Below are 18,992 nucleotides of genomic sequence, written 5' to 3' on the forward strand. Positions count from 1 at the left end.
TCAAAAAGCAATTGTGTGTTTTTCAAGAATAATAGAACAATCTACCCCACACACTTTACATAATAAATGGCAGCTGCTGACATTTTAATCAAGATAAAAACAATAATAAAGTCATAGTCCTCCTTTTGAGGCACAAGTAGTCCCAACTCAGGAATTTTGCAAAACTACACTCATACCCGTTCTGTTCTAAAAGGCTGAGAGGTTAGCACTTAATTTAGGATCTCATACCTGCCCTGACAAAATGGACAAAAATGTCATTTCATAGCCCCCATCCCCCCACCATGAGTTAATCTTTTGAATAATTTTTTTTCACATTTTAAACCCTTATGTTAAAAATTAAGTTAAAGGATATAATTTTAATTTTTAAGTAAAAACCACTGGTCCTAGATAATGATAATCATGTGTCATATTGGCTTTCGTGGTTTCAGATGAAAATGGGCTAAACATTAAGGGACAATCACATAGGTACTCAGGTACCTCGTTGCACATGGCTGATGGCTTTAGCTTTCAGAGATAGTCGAGTAATCATTTTGAAAGAGGCATGTAAATGTTTTGGTTATTAAGGCATTTCCTCCAGTACTTTGTTGGTTTAAGAGATTATAAACCTAGGAGCTCTTTTGAGGAATATGGGTTTCAGTCAGTGCCAGTTCAAGACTTATAGAGAAACAGAGTCACTAATAGCAGGAGCCTGATGATGGATTCTGAAAGCATTTTTTCCCCCTTTTGATCATACCCAGGGTCCCTACAAGTCACAGAGGGGAAGACTCATGGCTTCTGAAGCCTGGTAGTCAGCTAAGATACTGTGACTGACACAATAGCTTGTATTGCAGGCTGCCCGATTTACAAATTGGGTTCATCAGTGATAGCACAAGGCATTTCTTTATTGTTCTTATCTGAGTTAACTGTTCTCTCAAATTTATTATCCTTATGGATTGTTAGAAAAAAAATTACACTTATTGTGGTATCTTCTGTGTGATTAAGAAGTTTTAAGTTTCCCATTAGGATAAACAGCCTTTCAATTTTCTTCTCGCGCTTTATGATATCATAATGGGTATGGGGAGGAAGGGGCTTATGTGATCTTGTGGAACACAAGGAACACGGGAACAAAGACAGTTCAGATTCCAGAAGATGTTGTCCTGACTGACATGAGGCTAGCAGCCCACACTAAAGTCCTCACAGGGTGAATTCTGGTTATTTCTCACTGGACTCATTTAATGCTCACTGAGTGAAGGGTGAATGGTGTTTGCAAGCCCTGAGGTCTGGGTATGTTTTCCACTGCTTTGGAGCCCACAGTCCCACTGCAGGGCCCAAGAGTCATTAGTCTGCCCCATTAGTCATCCGTCTGCATGGCTCAACAGGATACCACATGGATTCCTTTTTGCCCTGGCATCGCCAACCCCCAGGAGCTGGCGGAGATGTGAGAGTGCTGACCCAAGTCCCCTCGCCACATGACAACCCAGAGGATTGTGAGACCAACCAGCTCTACAAGCTGGTTTCTTCCTAGAGTCCCAAATGAAAATTCACAATGATCCTCTGCTTCTGACATTCCTTGGAATCTAATTGGTTTCTCCTTTCCATCAAAGAACAAAGGTCATCAGACTATATATTTTTCCACTTGCTTTCCCTGCATTTCCTATTTTCTTACTACAATTCACCAGAGATCAGAAAAGATGGCTTTTCAACTTCCTCTTCCTGTCTGAGTGGGAATTCCTCTATGCCCTATACACCTTTTCCCCTATGATGTTATCTTCCATTTACCCTTCCTTGGCCTCCAATGGTAGAACTATACCGTATAGAGGAGATGTCTGAAGAACACATAAGTTTGGTAGCTTTAAAATATAATCTGTATCACATTTGTAAAACAAAAGCTTTAGATAAGCACGGCAAAGGGAAAGATGGAAATACCTCAAATATGGCAGCATCCCTTTTCCTTTACCCTTTTGTTTCCCCTATATACTAAGAGAACCATGGTGAAAAGGGCACCTAGAAAAAAGGCTGGGGATAAGGGAAAAAAGAAATATGTAGACAAATTCAAACTATGTTTAGGTATGAATGAAAAAACAGGGAAAGATGATAGGAGTCTGGAATGTAGGAAGAAGGGAGGGAGGGAGAAAAGGAACATATATGGTCTTGAAAGATGAGCAAGATGTATTACTTTGGGTTTTCAAACAGGGCAACCTTAACATCAGATGTACTTCTTTAAACTCTAGCCTGTAGCTTTCAGATATTCATTTTTTTTTTTCTGGGAGGGCACTGCAGGATAGGTGAAAAGTTGTGACACAGTCACTAGCATCTTTGGTGAAATGAGAAAATGGAGCCTCCACAGTGTTACGCTAATATTGTTACACGTATGCAGTTTATGGGGCTTTCATTCTAAGGCTATGTCTTAGTCAACAGTAGATGGAGGAACACAAAAGCTTTGTGGTTTTGTCCTTATCTGAGAAAGAATTGTTAGTCACCGAGGTTTCACAGAAACTTTTTACTGGTTGATGAAATTGAAAACTTTGGGGACTCCTGTCTGAGGGCTGGAGCCCCATGAAGATGACTTGCTTGTCCCTCCCAGTAACTAACATTTGTTGAATTAATGTTCACTGAACTTTTCGCATGTTTTAGGCACTGGGTGAGGATAGCTTGGGAGACTTGCCCAAGTTCACAAAGCAGATAGGCTTTGGGGCCAAACTCAAATCCAGTGCAGGACACCTTCAAAGCATGAGTCTTGATCACCATGGACATTGTGTCATGATTCTTCTATTCTGTAAGGCTCCTGAGTATCTATGACATTATCTGGCCATTGTAGATTTTCATTTCTCCTTTGAATCACTTCAATATTCCTGTTCTATGAACAATTATGAATTTCATACATGCCAAACAACACTGAAAAACTTAATCTAAGTACATGGAATTGGAAGTTAGAGGAGAGGGGAGATAAAGAAAATTACAGAACATGTCTGCAAAATGTTTAAAAAGGAGAAAATTTAAGAATTTCTCTCACAATGGTATTGCCCAATATACCATGTACCTATAGGTTATAAGAAGCATAATATATAGGCTCCCCCTCCTCTCTCTGCATAAATACATATGTATGTTCATATATGTATATATACAAAAATATGTTATATGTGTATAAAATAATATATATGCATATATAATATGTGTATATATATACATACATATATATATACACACACACATACATAAATGTGTGTATGACTTTTGAGGGGGACAAGAGAAGAGAGAACAATTACCGAGTATCTAATGAACAGAACTCTGATGCTTTAACAGACTGTTCTGGTGGCTTAAATTTATAAACCACTCCCAGACAAATAAATATTCAGTTGGTTGTAGCTGTTTTAAAATAAAATTAAAGAAATAAATTCATTTTTGTCAACTTGGAAGCGCCATCTAATCCTTGTTTTCCTATGATGTAATGACTTTAAATCTCAAACATTCCCAAAAGAGTTTAGATTAGTATCTATCTATTAAGAAAAGATCCTACAGAATACTCAAGTGCATACTGGGAGTAACAGATACATTTTGAATCTTTCTGCTTTATTATTAAAACTCTGGTAATGTTGTGGGAAAAAACACCACAGTAACAAAGAAATGCCTGTTTATTTGAGGCTGTAGAATGGGTTTGATATTAATGACACTCAGAGTTCTGAATTATGTTATGTACTAAACTTTGAAACTTATAACAGTCACTAAAGTCCTCTGTGATCATATTTGAGACTGCCTTCACATGATTTATAAAGAACCCAATTGTCATAAGGAAATTATAGAACCTCATTTTTAGAAATGAAATGATAATATTCTTGGAAACTACAGAAATACATTGGCCTATTTGGCTTTACGTTAAGTGGACCTAGAGAACCATGCTTTTTAGATCCTGAGTCCTACTTACCAGCTTTTTTCTTTCATCGTGCGACTAAAATATCCCTTCCTTTGGACAGCCATACCTAACCCTCTCAGGTAGAATTCTCTGTGTGTCATTCCTCCATGTGTCCTCTGACTTTGTTCATACATCTATTCTATCACTTATCATATTACCTTGTATTTGGGTTGCATATCTATCTTATTCCCCTTAACTATAAACTACTTGAGTGGTCATTTTTCTCTATATCCCAGATATTTAGCACATGCCTTGACTCCTAGTAAGTGTCAAAAAAATTCTAAAAACCTGGCAAATAGTTACTGATTTATGATGAAATGGAAATCAGGTCACCACCCTTATCATAACTGCATGTAGAGTAAAAACACGTCTGCACATTAGTTGATGAAAAATTCTTTTGTAAAGATCTTTTGGTTTCTTGGTGTTTTGTGGCTCCTTCCAAGCTTTTAGTGATATCTAGAGGAACAGAATTGCCTCTATGTGTTCAGTGGTCTAGGTAACCTTCTCCCATTTTTTACATTTGCCCTGGCATACGTCTGGGAAATAAGATCTCACAGCCTGTTTCCTGTTCCTTTAGGATCAGAATCTTACAGAGAGCTTCACAGTTGAAAAAAGAATCCTTAGAACAAGGTAGGCATTCAAAGGTAGCTTCTGTTCTTACAGAAAATACATATGCAAAACTAAATGGCCTATTTCCTGTCTCAGATCATGCACAGCTTGAGATCAGGGAATTTTCCAATTGTCTTTATATACAGACACCAGGAAAAAAAAAAAGGAACAAGTGAACATTTAATATAATCAGATTGTGAATTTCAGATCATGAATGTATTAAAATCCAGTTCCTATTTCAAGTTAGGTTTTCTTATTTCAAGAGACAGGCATAATGCTTGGTAGATTGTTTTTCAGTGGAGTCTTGAATCTAGAGCAACATGTCATTATTTCAGAATTGTCCTGCAGGGGCAAGGTCAACAAACCACCCAAATTGGATACTGGGCTCAGACCTTTGTTAACACTCATTATTTGTCAGGAGAGAAGCAACCCTCTTTCGTGATTTTTCAACTCAACTCTGGATTATTTACAAACATATTAAGTAAACAATGTGAATACAGTAAGTATAGTAACTCTGAGAAGGAAAGCAGTGAACCGAAACTCTAGCAGAGAGGAGCGACCACTCTTTAGGCAGAGGATTGAGATCTTCTAGAAAGATGTGCTAGAGGCCTAACATCTGCTTCTCATTAACAAGCAAGCAAACAAACAACAACAACAACGAAAAAAAAACAATGAAAGAACAAACAAAAAAACCCCTTCAAAATCCAAACTGACACTGGAAGAAACAAGTTATCTCAACAGAGGAGGTCTCTAAAATAAATGCTTTTTTTCCATGTTTGATATTTAGGGTAAATGAAGGACATGGATTTAGGCAGAGAAAGAGAGAGAGAGAGAGAGAGAGAGAGAGAGAGAAGAGAAGAGAAGAGAAGAGAAGAGAAGAGAAGAGAAGAGAAGAGAAGAAAAGAGAGAAGAGAGAAGAGAAAGAGAGAGAGAGAATGTGACATGGGGCTCCATCCCACAAACCGCAGGATGATGATCTGAGCCACAATCAAGAGTCCAATGCTTAGCTACTGAGCCACTCAGGTGCCCTGCAACTGTTCTGTTAATCTAAAATTATTTTATAATAAAAAATTAAAATAATATAAAGGGATTAGTTGTTTGGAGCCTGAAGGGACCTGGCTTTTTACAGATATGAGGGCTCCAGGATTAGCCCAAGGCTATATAGTGTGTTTACTGTAGGTAACTGACCCCTACCTCCATATTCTTCCCCTCAGTTGTGCTGCTCCTGAGTAGTGGACCACTTCTGCCTCACCTGAACAGTTCACTCAGTTCACCAGTGCTACCTGCTGGCACAGATCCAGGGATCTCCCTTAGATCATTCTACTTTCCTAAGATGAGAAGACATCCCAGCACAAATGCGCTGGATCAGTAAACCTGATCCAACTGTAAAGCCAGAGGCCTGAAAACTTTGTCATCAAGTCATTACCTATTTACTCAATATCCAAGGTCAATACTGTTTAATAGCACAGAGTAAAATGTGGTACCATCAGATGAGAAAGGTGAAACATCCACAGATCCATTAGCCCAAAGGTCTGCGCTAATTTATCAGCTATATTTCATTATCTTTCAATTGTTCAGATTCTCCTACAAAGCACCATTAAAATAAAAAAAAAATTGTAAGGATGAAGAGTCCAATTATTACATTCTAAGCCCTGACTGTATTCAGGCTATCAACCATCAACACAATTTGAATAGGGGCAAACATTCTACATTCCAGTTGTAGAATGACACATGAAAGCCTTTTCATGTGTCTTACAAGAAAATTTTATTTCTGGTTTCTGCAGAATATGCCTACAACTTTAAAACAAACAATGGAAATGAAGCAACCAGCAAAGTCCTTATTTTGTGGCACTCAGACTCAGGAGATTCACTTGTAAATTCTGGAGATTATTTTTTTTAAAGCAAGTTCCCAGGGTTTTCCACAGGTGTCAACAGCGGACCATAGTGTACTGCACTATATGAGCAATGGCTGTGCTCTAAAATTTTCAGAGTATGGATCTCTAAAGTGGGCTGATGCTTGGAGAACTAGCTTTTTATCTGTTTGATGTAGGCTGGGTTTGTGTTCAATCACAGGTTTATTTTCTATTTAAAGCAAAGTTAGCCTGCACTGGGGGTTATATGGAAACCAACTTGACAATAAACTATGAAAGAAAAAAAACAGAAATGGATTTTCAAAAAAAATTTAAAAAATAAAGCAAAGTTAGCCTAAATTCTTGACTCGCATATTTTCCATGCCTTCCAGGTAATGGAACACTTGTTCCATGGGGAGGGGAGGAAATAGTGGATTATATTTAGAGGCCAGCTTCTTCTAGGTAGCACCTTTCTTTGGACTGATCAGCACTAATTACTGACTAGTTGTGTTAAAAAGAATCCTGCTCCTAAAGAGGTCTGTGAAAAGGGAAACAGGCCACACAGTAGCTTGTCTCAAAAGAGCTCTTACATCACAAACACGAGGATTCACTGCACTCTCAGAGAATGAGGGTGCTCTCAGAGTCCTAAAACGTAGGTTTCCTTGGGTGGATTTGCTGAAAAAATTCCAGCTTTAGTGCCTAAGATGAAACAAAGGATCTAGATGACAGGTAACTTCTGGAAGGTAGAAGCCCTGGGATGGAAGTGACTATTCTAGGAGAAAATAAAGTCTTGCAATGTAGCATGTAATGTTAAAAATACAGCCCAAGGTATATGGGATTTAGTGAAGAAAATGTTCTCTTTCTTCACCAATTATCTTCTTCCTTTGGCCCAATTTATCTCCCTATAGTCATAAAGCCTTACAAGCTTTGCATGAATGCTAGGCATTCTGTAATGAGGAGATATATTCCCCACTTACTGAGAATGTGTTTCTGTTTAGGGAAATACAAACTCCAACATGGCTGTTGCTGTTTTAGCAAGACAGAGATCTCAGGGCTGCATTTTGAAAGAGTAGATATAACAAACACATTTGCTTATGTTTGATGTCTACCATGAAACATTCAATATTATTTATGATGACTTATGTTATAAGAACTACAAGACATGAAGAAAGCCAGCATTCACTGAATTCCTCATGGCTGTAAGTGAGATAGGGAAGTGGAAGAGACTCCGTTTTAGAAAAGCTCCATCTCTGCTATTTTTCTTCTAGGCCCCATTTCTGAATAAGCCAAAGGAGCTATGTTCCCACTTCCGGTAGAAGCAATAAAGCTAATCTTTCTTTGAGTTTTGTTCTAGGTCCAACAGCTGATAATATCTAAGAAGAGCCACAACCCAAACATGTTCCAGGATATTATCGTCCAACAAACCTCGGCCTGCACTGGCATCAACACCCCCTACCTTCAGTGACTTATGGAATAATACCTGTTGGTCACCCAATACTCGCCATTGATCACCCCCTACCCTGGATTCCTGGAGGAACACATACCTCAGACCCTTTTCCAGCATTCCTCCTTTCCTTTCCAAATATCCCAGACATTCCATCTGCTATTTTCTGTCTGTCACTCATGCTAGTCAATAAATTATGCTTTCACTTTCTCCTGATTGTATTTGATTTCTAGCCTACATGAAGCCCAGGACTGTGTTGGCCGGTCCTGTGGGAGTCCCCTCTGGGTCCCAGCCTGCCTGCATCAAAAGTATATGGTAAAAAATAATGTTATATTTGCGTCAACATATTATTTTTATGGGTTTCATTTTTGGAGCCAGGGATAGTCCTTTGGTGGCTGTAATGGTTTTTAGGTTATATCTATCTCTGTTTGTCTATTTATCTGTATGTATATCTATTGTTCTTTTTTGTTTCCTCAGTTGTTGGTGGTAAGTATACAGTATCTCAGTCTTTTTCTGCTAAAGACAACACAATTATAGCTATTTGAAGATTAGCACCAGCACAGGGAATATCCACAGAAAGTAGTTCAGTACCACAACACTCCAACTAATGGGGAGATTGTGGCACACAAACAAAAATCTATACTGTATTAGAGTCTCGTTTCTTTTAGATCCCACTTCTCTTTGGGCTGATCGGCACCAATTACTGACTAGTTCTGTAACTGGTTAGGTGTTTTGTCCCACAAAATATGGCAGGAAACAAGCAGTGCAAATGAATGAATCCTCCCTTCCTAATTACAAGGCTGGCAACCTCTTCCTCCAAACACTCAATCTTCTTAAATTCTCAGGGAAAATTTTTCCTTGGCTGTAGCTTATCTTCATGTCCTTCCTAATCTCTCCCAGTTTGTATATTCATGTTGTGACGCCATTACATTCCTTATACTCAAACTGGACCATCAGCCAGTTGCTCAGACAAAGGAAATAGCCACTAATCAATGCAAAGCATAGTTGGAAGTTTACCTTAGTTCCTTGAAGGGGTCTGCCCTGACATTAGGTGTCTCTATAGATTTAGGGAACACTGTGCCCTCCGCTCCTGTAAACAAAAGAAAAAAGCAAACAAAGGTTGGAGACTTTGCGTGTCACCTGGGGGCATGATCAGCACAATGAGTGGAGCTAAATGTACTGAATCCTTCCCACAACCCAAAGCACACATTTTGCCATTGGCTTTAGCACTCTATCTTTAGAGAGAGGGGAGCACTGAATCAAATCATGCAAACAGCCTGTGAAAAAACAAGGAGCTTCTTTTGAAAGGGTTCTTGCTGAGATCAGAGTGAGGCCATGAGGCAAATACAAAGTTAACATTAAGAAAAAAAAAAAAAAAGATGGCTAGAAATGGCGTGATCTAACTCTTGTGTCTCATCAACTGTTAATAGTCACCCAACTGGAAATGTTTTTGAAAAACAGCAGCTGAAGCCTTCTTATTGCAGTGTGGGGCACAACTACGGAACACGTACAACATCTCAGCAATGGGTGCGTGGTGGAGAACACTCTAACACTGTAAACTATTCACCTAATAAAATTCAGCAAAGCATTTTTCTGTAAAGTTCTACACTATTATCTTGAAAAGTTGAACAAAACAGAACACTGTGAGAGATCATTCAAAGTTCAGTGCTTTCACACTTTGAGTATTATTTAACATTGATCCCCAACCCAATCTAGGTATTTAGCTCTCGACTTTGCTACAAGCTTTTATCTTTACAACTTGTCATCACCAGCTGAACCTTCCCAGCCATAAAGGTGGTGATTATCTGATTTGTCTGCTCCCAAAGTGTTTTCAATTCATTTACGCCTTAGTTTATCACAGACAATTGCACTGGATATTAGTTTTTCAATTAAACTTAGCTAGGCAGTATCCTGTACTCTGAAGTAAAGGTGTTGATTTTTATACATTTTTTTTTGGTGTAGTTCTTTGATGCCACAAAAAGGGGCAGAAGAGTATCGTGTATGCATGTGTGAATCTCTAGAATCCTCTTGCATTTCTATCATGTCTAGAATTCTTCCATTACCACTGATATTACAAATCCAGGTTTACCTTAGCACAGTGATAAGTCTAGGAAGATGAACTGGTTTTTTTACTTTTGTAGCAACTGGAAAAATATTTAATCTTTTCGATACAAGTAAGACTACACCATTGATTGCACTGGTTCTTTAGTCAGCCTTGGGACTCATTCAGAATTATGCCATCAGCCTTCCTGGGTCTCCATCTTACAGACAGCAGATGGTGGGACTTCCTAGCTTCTGTAATGACTTGAACCAATTTCTTACAATGACGTTCTTCCTATATATATATATTCACATGGGCTCTGTTTCTCTGAAGAACCCTGACTAACAAGATAACTGAATAAGATGGGCTGGATTACAGACTATAGTGTGGTTTTTGTTACACCTATATTAAATATTGTTTTGCAGAGCATGCATTTCACATCTCCAAGATTTTTGTGATCTTTTGAGGAGCACCTATACCGAAGATACTGTAGAGGGTGCCTAGTGGGTAAAACAGGCTAGGAGAAATCATGAGACAATGAGTGACCCATTGGGATGTGGCTCTAAAGTGCCTGTGACCCAAGAGAATTGCCTTAGCCACCTCTTAGTACCATCTCAAACCTGTTATTGAGCAACTCCCATCTTTCACTACTGCAGTTAACAGGGGTTTCCTTTGAAATCCTTTCATTTTCCATTTCTTAGAGATGCTTAGTTCTTAGCCATTGGAACTTTTTTTTTTTTAATGATTAAAAGCAACAATTATGTACCTGATTAAGGCTAGGATAGTCGTTTCTGTTTCTATATACACTGTGTAGACTCTTTAGTACCAGCTCATATCTCCCTTTCCTCCACTAAGAAATCTGTGAAAACTGCAAGAGAAAGAGCATTACCTCCCTTAAAATCAGCCTTAATTGTCTGACTTACCCATAGAGCAATTAGTACTGCTCACAGACAACCCTCATTACCTGAACTGGTAGTAATATTCTGTGAGGCTTTATGTTTCACTAATATCTCATGCTTCCTCCTATCATTTTATAAGGCCTTTTGAAGCCCAAGAATACTTATTTCTTATGACTCTGCAAACTATGTGCATATGTAAGGATATACACCACAATTATTCAGTCCAGTTGTCCAAGAATGAATAATCCAATTTTCTTATGTAAAATGAACCTCAAAAGCGGGCACCATATTCTTTGTTTTATTCAAACTTTGTGCTGTGTCTGTTTCTCCATTTGTCAGATACACTGACAAAACCTCATTTGCCACTTCTTAACATCTGGCTGTACTAAGCTCAAGCAGGAAGTACTGTACCGCAGGCAGTGGCCTCTAGCTCCATCACCCGTTTAAAGCAATTCCAAGGGGGAATAAAAAAGGTTATATAAAGTCATCCAATAGATTATGGGTGCTCACTATATGTTTGTGGAATGACCATGGTCTCCTTTGCACACCTGAGCTTAGGTCCGCAGCTTTCCCAGACCTACACTCACATTTGCTTGTGTCTTGGAGGACTGTGTCTTATTCTCCATTGTATCCAAATTGCCCAGCACAGTGGAGGCTCTCAATAAATATTTGTAAAACAACTGTAACACTAATTTGCTGCTGAGCACACACACTACCTGGGATTTTTATTTGCCTTGCGGATATTCATCTATCTCTTCAATAAGATCTTAGGCTCTATGTGAGCAGGAAAAAGGTCATACACAGAATACAGACAAATTCAGTTTGAGGTTCCCAAGGCTTCTACTGGATTTATTTCCAATTGGTACTACCACCCACTTCTATAGGAGTACTAACTTACTGTCATAAAACTTCTCATGCATCATATTACATTTTTAATGAACATCCAAAGTCCAACTTATTTTAACTGAGCCTCTTAAAATACAAGAGGTATGTTAATAAAAAAAATATTATTTGGGCTAAATACAAATATCACTTTAAAATAAAATGAGATCAAAGGCCTGTAGTTTCTTCCCCAGACCAAGACAACTACTTATCCTACGAGACAACTGGGGCTAAAAAACATGGGGCCCACAGTCACACAGCTAGTGAGTGCTGGAGCTGAGATTCATATGCAGGCATCTGATTCCAGGCCCCACTTTCAGCCACTATACCCTAGTGCCTAGTTTTCGGAATGCCAGGAGAATGTGGCACCCATAAAATGGCCCAGTGGTCTGGGCTCTCGCAGAGGATGTAGGTGATTGACGGGCTCTGGATATGGGATCAAGGTAAAGGGTAAGACACTCACTAAGGCTCCCTTAGCTCCCACCATCCAACCAGGTGCCCTCCAATTTTGTTTTTGATGCATTTGCCACAGGGGCCCATATGTGCCATCCATACTGGAAAAACAGACTCATAGATATGACTTCTCAGGGGAATGTACCACAATTTCTCATTATCTGAGTGTCCTTGGGCATGAAACCCAATCTCTATGATGCTCAGTTTTCTTCCCTGAAAAGAAGGGATATTAATAGTAACTTTATCTCCTAGGGGTCTTGGGAGATTGAATAAGATCTCTGGCACATAGATATCAGCAGATGATGGTCAATAGGATATTGCCTGTAGCACTAAAATATTTATGATTCCCATGTTTTCCTCCTCTTGTCCAGGTCCTCTATGACTCTTAAAAAACAACGTTTTTAAAGCATGTACTATGAACTAGAAACTATAGAAATTGTTTTACTTTGATAATCAGAATAATCCTGTGAGGTTCGGACTATGCATGTCTGGAACCATGCATGGATGTGGAATCTGACACTCAGGGAAGTCAGGATACTTTCCTATGGTTGCACAATGAAAAGGGGGTGTCAGAACTTGAACTCTCATCTTTTGGCTCTGGAACCGATGTCTGTGATCACTATTCTAGACTGTCTCTTTCAGCATATTAAATCTTTCTCTACCTGCTCATCTTTTTATGAGATCTGAACAAATACCAATGTTTATACTTTCAAGTAACACTTGCATTTTAAATCTCCCATCACATCTCTTCTAGAAGAGATTCACATGCACAGTGAGATGAGATATTAATACTCTCCAAAAACACCATTTCTTTCCAAGTCCCCTATCAGGCTTCTGATTCCCACACCATTTTTCACTCTCCCAGAAGCTGCAGAGTGGACAGCCATCCATCAGGGTGAATTCTCCCATCCTCTATCTGTTCTTAGATAATAAATTATTCTCAGTTTTACTCTTTCAAAAAGGTTTCTATTAAAGCCATACCTACCGATTCCTTCTTTTGACACAATATAATTTACTGGCAATAAATGTTCATAAACAGTTTGAGTGAAAAATCCATAAAGCCATTTCAGTTTTATTTTAAGTTCCATTAATGTCCCTCAAATATGATTTCATCAATGTGTTTCCATTAGTTGGTTCTCTGCCCAATAACTTAATTCCACACAATCAATTAGGAACTTATAAAGCATGTGACAGGATCTATCTAAAGTGTTTTGAATCACCATAAAGATCAGCTCAATGGTTTTTTCTTCCTTGTAGTACAGGTAGGGGGTAAACTTGTCAAAAGATCCCGAATGCCCTCCATTACCATAGTAACAAAAAGCCAGCTTCTCCTCAATGGAAAGTATATTCAACTTGGGAGGCTTTCCCCTCAAAGTGTCCTGGATGTCAAGAGACCTGAAATCCAGTCCTATCTCTGTGATCCCATGCAAATCAGAAGACCTCTCTGACCCTTGACTTCTTAACTGTAAAATAAGGGAGGGGATGAGAAGTGTCAGAGCTAAATTGTTTACCCCTCAAATAAAAAAATTCATCAGGCAACAATCTAACCAGATGATTGTCTTGGGCCACCTCCATTCCCTACCAGGGAAAAAAAAGCAACTTTGAAATTAAAAAAAAAAAAAAAAGCTAAAAATTCTCTGTGTTTAAGAGGAATCAAATATTAGCAAACAGTCTTTTGTCCAATTCAAGCTGCATTTAACTGGCAGAACTACTGACTAGAAAATAAATTTCATACGAGATAAAACGGTAGATGGAAAAATTTATTATAGATGAAGCTAACTGCAAAAACATAAAGCTGGTTCGGTTTGTAAGTCTTTAAACTTCAAAAAAATTTGGGAAAACTCAATTTTATAAAAAATAAAAAACACTAAAGTGCCTAAACGTGTATATATTAAATAAAGCCGTGAACCAAATCCTGAAAGCAGATTCACATCTACAAAATGTGCTACAGGAAAATTGAGAGAAGCATTAGGTGCAAAGGAAGAAATACTATGCTAGATGTTAGGAATAGTAACATGGAGCTAGAAAAATTGGACGATGAATCCAGTCTTTGTTGTACATGAAGAACTGATCTTTCAGACCGTAATTTCAAGGAAAACTTTCAAAAAGGTCAGAAATGGTTTAAGTGTGCTGTTTAGAATATTGATTAAGGAGTTAAACTGGCTTAATGGAGTTTGCTCTGGTAAATTCTTTCTTGATGTGCATGCATTAAGATTGGCACAATTATGATTAATGCTTTTGCATTAACGAACATAGACTCAAACTCCTCTTTGGTCTTAAATTATGGAGCCAAAATAGTCAAAATGCAGAGTTAAAATATCTAATCACCACTGTTTGAAGTCATAACCTTTTAAGTGTTCTAATTCATGTTGCTTGAGTAGATATAACCTGAATGATAACCCTAAACAACCACCGTATTTTACTTGATAAGGATATATTTTATACCAATATTAGATTATAAAATAGAGAAAGGATTTCAATCTAAAAAATGGTGATAAGAAATATGGGAGAAGGAATGATCTGATTTCCTGAAATATCAGACAACCTACAAGTCAAAGACCTGATTTTTAGTGCTGCTCATCTAGTAGTTAGTTTATTATGTGACTGTTGGCAATTTGTTTTATAGTCTTATTTCCCCATTTGTCATACAAAATGGGGGTGGAGGTTAGATGATTTATAAGGCTGTTTCCAGCTGTTTTACAATCCTTCAGATAACCTACCTGGATAAACCCAATGGACCAGGAAAGGGACCAGGAAAGGAGGATGGTAGGTGTGATAAACCCAACATTCCATTTATTTAATAAACATGCTTTGAGCAGGAGAGTCTAGAAGTGAGCCAAAGAGACATGGAGTCCATAGATCAGGAGAGCATAGTGTATTCTAGTAGAGTGTGCTATTAGTTTATATATTTATATTTATTTATTTACGTAGAGAGAGAGAGTGAGAGAGCGAGCGAGTGAGTGAGAGGGAGCGTGCTGGCTGGGGAGGAGAAGGGGGTGGGTAGAGAGAATCCCAAGCAGGCTCCACACTTCCAGTGTGAGATCTCATGAACTGTGAGATCATGACCTGAGCTGAAATCTAGAGATGGATGCTTAACTGATTGAGCCACCCAGGCACCCCTGTATGCTATTTTCAAATAAAAATATATAATAGTTACAAATAGTAATAAAGACTTGAAAGGAAAATTAAAAATGTCTCTGAAATACAACTTGGGTTCATGAGATGGTCTGGCAGGTGAGTCTCCCTGAGAGGGTGAAATCTTGTTGGTATTTGTAAAGTGATTAGGAACGAACTGGTTAAGAGGGGGAAGTGAGAGTAGAAAAGATAATGAAAAGACACTAGAGTTAGGAAGTTGAAGTTAATAAAGATCAGTGTGGCTAGACTAGTTTTTGCAAGAGTTAGCAGGATGGGATGAAACTGGAGAGGTGGGTTGACCTGGGTAATTCAGAACCTTGTAGGTAATGGTGAAGGTTTTAAGTAGGGATCTGGCTTGATCCAACTGGCTTTTTTTTTTTTTTTTGGTTTTGTTTTTGTTTTAATTTTTTAACTTTTTAATTTATTATTGAGAGAGAGAGAGAGCATGAGCATGGGAGGGGCAGAGAGAGGGGGAGACACAAAATCTGAAGGAGGCTCCAAGCTCTGAGCTGTCAGCACAGAGCCCAATGTGGGCTCGAACTGACAAACTGTGAGATCATGACCTGAGCCGAAGTAGGATGCTTAAACAACTGAGCCACCCAGGCGCCCCCAAAACTGGCATTTTTAAAAGATCACTGAGCAAGCATGCTAGGGTCTGCAAGTTTGTGTCCTCCTAAAGCTCCTATGTTGAAATTCCAAATGTCATTGGAACGTCACCATGTTGGCACCCTGATCTCAGTCTCCCAGCCTCCAGAACAGTGAGAAATTCCCATCGATTAAGCCATCCAGTCCATAGAATTCTGTTACAGCAAGAGCAGGTGACTGAGACACTGTATAATGGAAAAGACACTTGAGGAGGCAAGGACAGATGCAGTGGGACAGGGTGAAGGATAGTGGGAGGTTGGACCAGAGAACTGGCAGCACACGTGGAGAAAAGTGGATGGGTTTAGGAGATATTTAAGTGGAAAGCCAATGGGATCTGGTGAGGCACTGGACAAGAGAGTGAATGATGGGTACCAGAGGGCCCAGGGGAAGAGCTGAAATAATGGTCAGAGCCAGGTGATTAATACTCAAAGCCAGTGGCACCCATGGCGACCTTATACATCTCCAAAGGAATATAGCTGTTTTCATATTTGATATTTTAATTGTAACTGAAATTGCCTTTACTTAATAAAAGAAGATGCTCTAAATCTTCCTATATTTTTCTTATGAAAGTGTAGGCAAAGTGACAAAGATACTTTCAGTCTCCCAAAGTATTTACAAGCAGGAAATATTTTTTATAAAAAACTATGAATAGTATAGTAATTTCTTGAATAATGAACACTGTCTTCCTTGCAAGAAAATTTCCTAGTTACTCTAAAATTTTAACTAAGCACATGTTTCATATTTCACATATCTCCTATTGTTTAAAAGCTTTCTAAACATAAGAGATAGGGTTTTATGCCTTGTATGTCCAGGGTAGAGAATGGTTACATGTTAAAATTTAAATAGTCCTTAATGTTTGAGGCCTATTTTCCTGAATAACAACCCCTATATCATGTTATCCATAAGAGTGTTTCATGGGAGCAGTGATCCCAGGAAATTCCTCAGAAACAGTGGTTTTTTATTTATTTTGTAGCATGTATTATTGGCTTTCACTTAATGGTAATATGCAGTGAAAAGTTCTTTTTAAGAAAAGTGGGCTGGGTTATGTCTAATTTGGGATTTAAAACCAACTGAATAATCAGTGAGGTTACAGAGTTTCCACAAATTTCAGGATCAAGCACTTTGAAGGTGGCTGGCAGATCTGAAAACCTTCCCGACATGGGCAACAGACAGAAACGGTAAGTGGATAAAGCCACTTGAAGTAATTTAATCCCATTGTGTCTTTCTGGCTGCTGGTAGCATTTAATAAACCGCTAATGCAAAACATTTGTAGTCATTACAAGTCATTTCCAGGATACATACCAAATATTTTCTTTTTAGGAATTAGGGACAATTCTCTAGACCAAAACGTACAGATAATTAATTCATTCAACAAATATTTATGGAGGGCCTACTCCATAAATGGTTTTAGGGGAGAAACAGATTCAGGGTTTTCCTCTATGAGATCACTAATAAAAATTTCAAAAAATATATAAAATCTCTAGCCATGCTAAGTATTTTAACATTCATTGTCTATCAACATTTAACAATTACCTACTCTGCCCCCAGCACTGTACTAAGGCAATACTGGGCGTGAAGATCTGACCCCTGCCCTTATAAACTTTTATAGTGGCTAGATAGATACTGATTTTTATAATGACAATTGTCATAAATCATATATTCTCAATGGGGGCAATGTAGCTCCCAAGGGTACAAACACTGGTTCTTTTTTTTTTTTTTTAAGCTTATTTATTTATTTAGAGAGAGAGAGAGTGAGCCTGTGGAAGTGGGGGAGTAGTAGGGGAACAGGGAGAGAGAAAACCCCATGCAGGCTCTGTGCTGGAGCCCAACGTGGGGCTCCATCTCACAAACCATGATATCATGACCTGAGCTGAAAACAAGAGTCAGATGCTTTAACTGACTGAGCCACTCAGGTGCCCCCAAACACCTGATTCTTAAAGTATAAGAAATGTTTAAGCATAGATACACACACAATACATAAAATGACTTGCTGCTTTTAAGGAAGAGGAAGGAGAGGACTGTAGCTGGAGTGGCAAGAGCAAGATCGCCATAGCATTTCTGAGGCAGCTAGGGTCAAGGTCATGTAGGAGCATTCAGTCCATGTGAAAGTTTGAAAGTTCCCATCTTAATAGGAAAAGGAAGCCACTGAAAGGATATAGACAGGAGAATGAGATGATCAGGTATGTTTTTGTAAATCCTATGGTGGCAGATATTATAGGCTGCCTGCCCACATTTTAAGCATAGTGCATCCCCTCTTGCAATTGTCTATGATGCAGGTTGGAAATACAAACTACTGAACTCAGACTCCCTTTGCAGTGTTAGGTGGCTCTGTGATATAGTCTTGGCCAGCGAGATATAGGTACAAATGTCTGGGGAGATATTGTCTTCCCAAATAAAAACAACAACAACAAAGCCTATCAAAGAAGGCTTTTTGTTCTTTACTCTTCCCTTTCTGAAATAGAGAAGCAATGCTTTGAGGCCCAGTAGCCCTATGTGACCATGTGAGTAAAAGCCACGTTGCTAAACGTGTGAAAGGAAGAAGTTGAAGGAATCTGGTCCCTTTATGAGACTGTTCTGCTATAAATCCTGGACAGCATACATCCAGAATTATTATTACACAATAAAAAACAAACCCCTAACTTGTTTAAGCCACTGCTGGTTGGGCTGTCTTTTATTTCCAATCAAATATAATTCCAAGAGTTACAGGATCTGACCACACTCTATAAAATGCTGTAAAAGGGATCAAGAGCATATGCATGGAAATCAGTTAGATGACTATTTCAGTAGCCAGGTAAGAAATGATGGTGGCCTAGACTAAGTAACTCATAGTGCAAAAAATGGGAAGGGTGAATGTGACAGGTACTGAGGAGGTAGAGTTGAAAGACTTTGGTAGTATGATACGAGGGAAGCTTTGAGGGAAGAGCAAAAATTTAATTTTGACTATGTTGAATTTAAGGTATCTGTGGAGTTTCCAAATTTAGATGTTCATGCAGGCAATTGGATATTACTCAAGACAGAGTTCTAAACCACCGGCATATAGAACAGATGACTATGGAAACTAAGAAAATGGGATGGGTGATATAATCCAAGAAATGGTGAGAGTGATAGAAAAAGAGAGGCAATGTCAAAATTTTAAGGGATTCCA

The 18,992-nt window shown here is 38.5% G+C and overlaps 1 protein-coding gene across 1 annotated transcript in view; it reads right to left on the minus strand.

The window, feature by feature from the left end:
• SGCD (sarcoglycan delta) overlaps nucleotides 1–18,992 on the minus strand; it is a 378,007-nt gene that overhangs the window by 88,429 nt on the left and 270,586 nt on the right. The window contains exon 6 of the mRNA XM_039249450.1: nucleotides 8,810–8,882. Coding sequence (XP_039105381.1) covers nucleotides 8,810–8,882 — 73 coding nt within the window. The remainder of the gene's footprint in view (nucleotides 1–8,809; nucleotides 8,883–18,992) is intronic.

This window comes from Hyaena hyaena, unplaced genomic scaffold, assembly GCF_003009895.1.
Source record: "Hyaena hyaena isolate Hyena2069 unplaced genomic scaffold, ASM300989v1 scaffold_336, whole genome shotgun sequence".
Classification (NCBI taxonomy): Eukaryota; Metazoa; Chordata; class Mammalia; order Carnivora; family Hyaenidae; genus Hyaena; species Hyaena hyaena.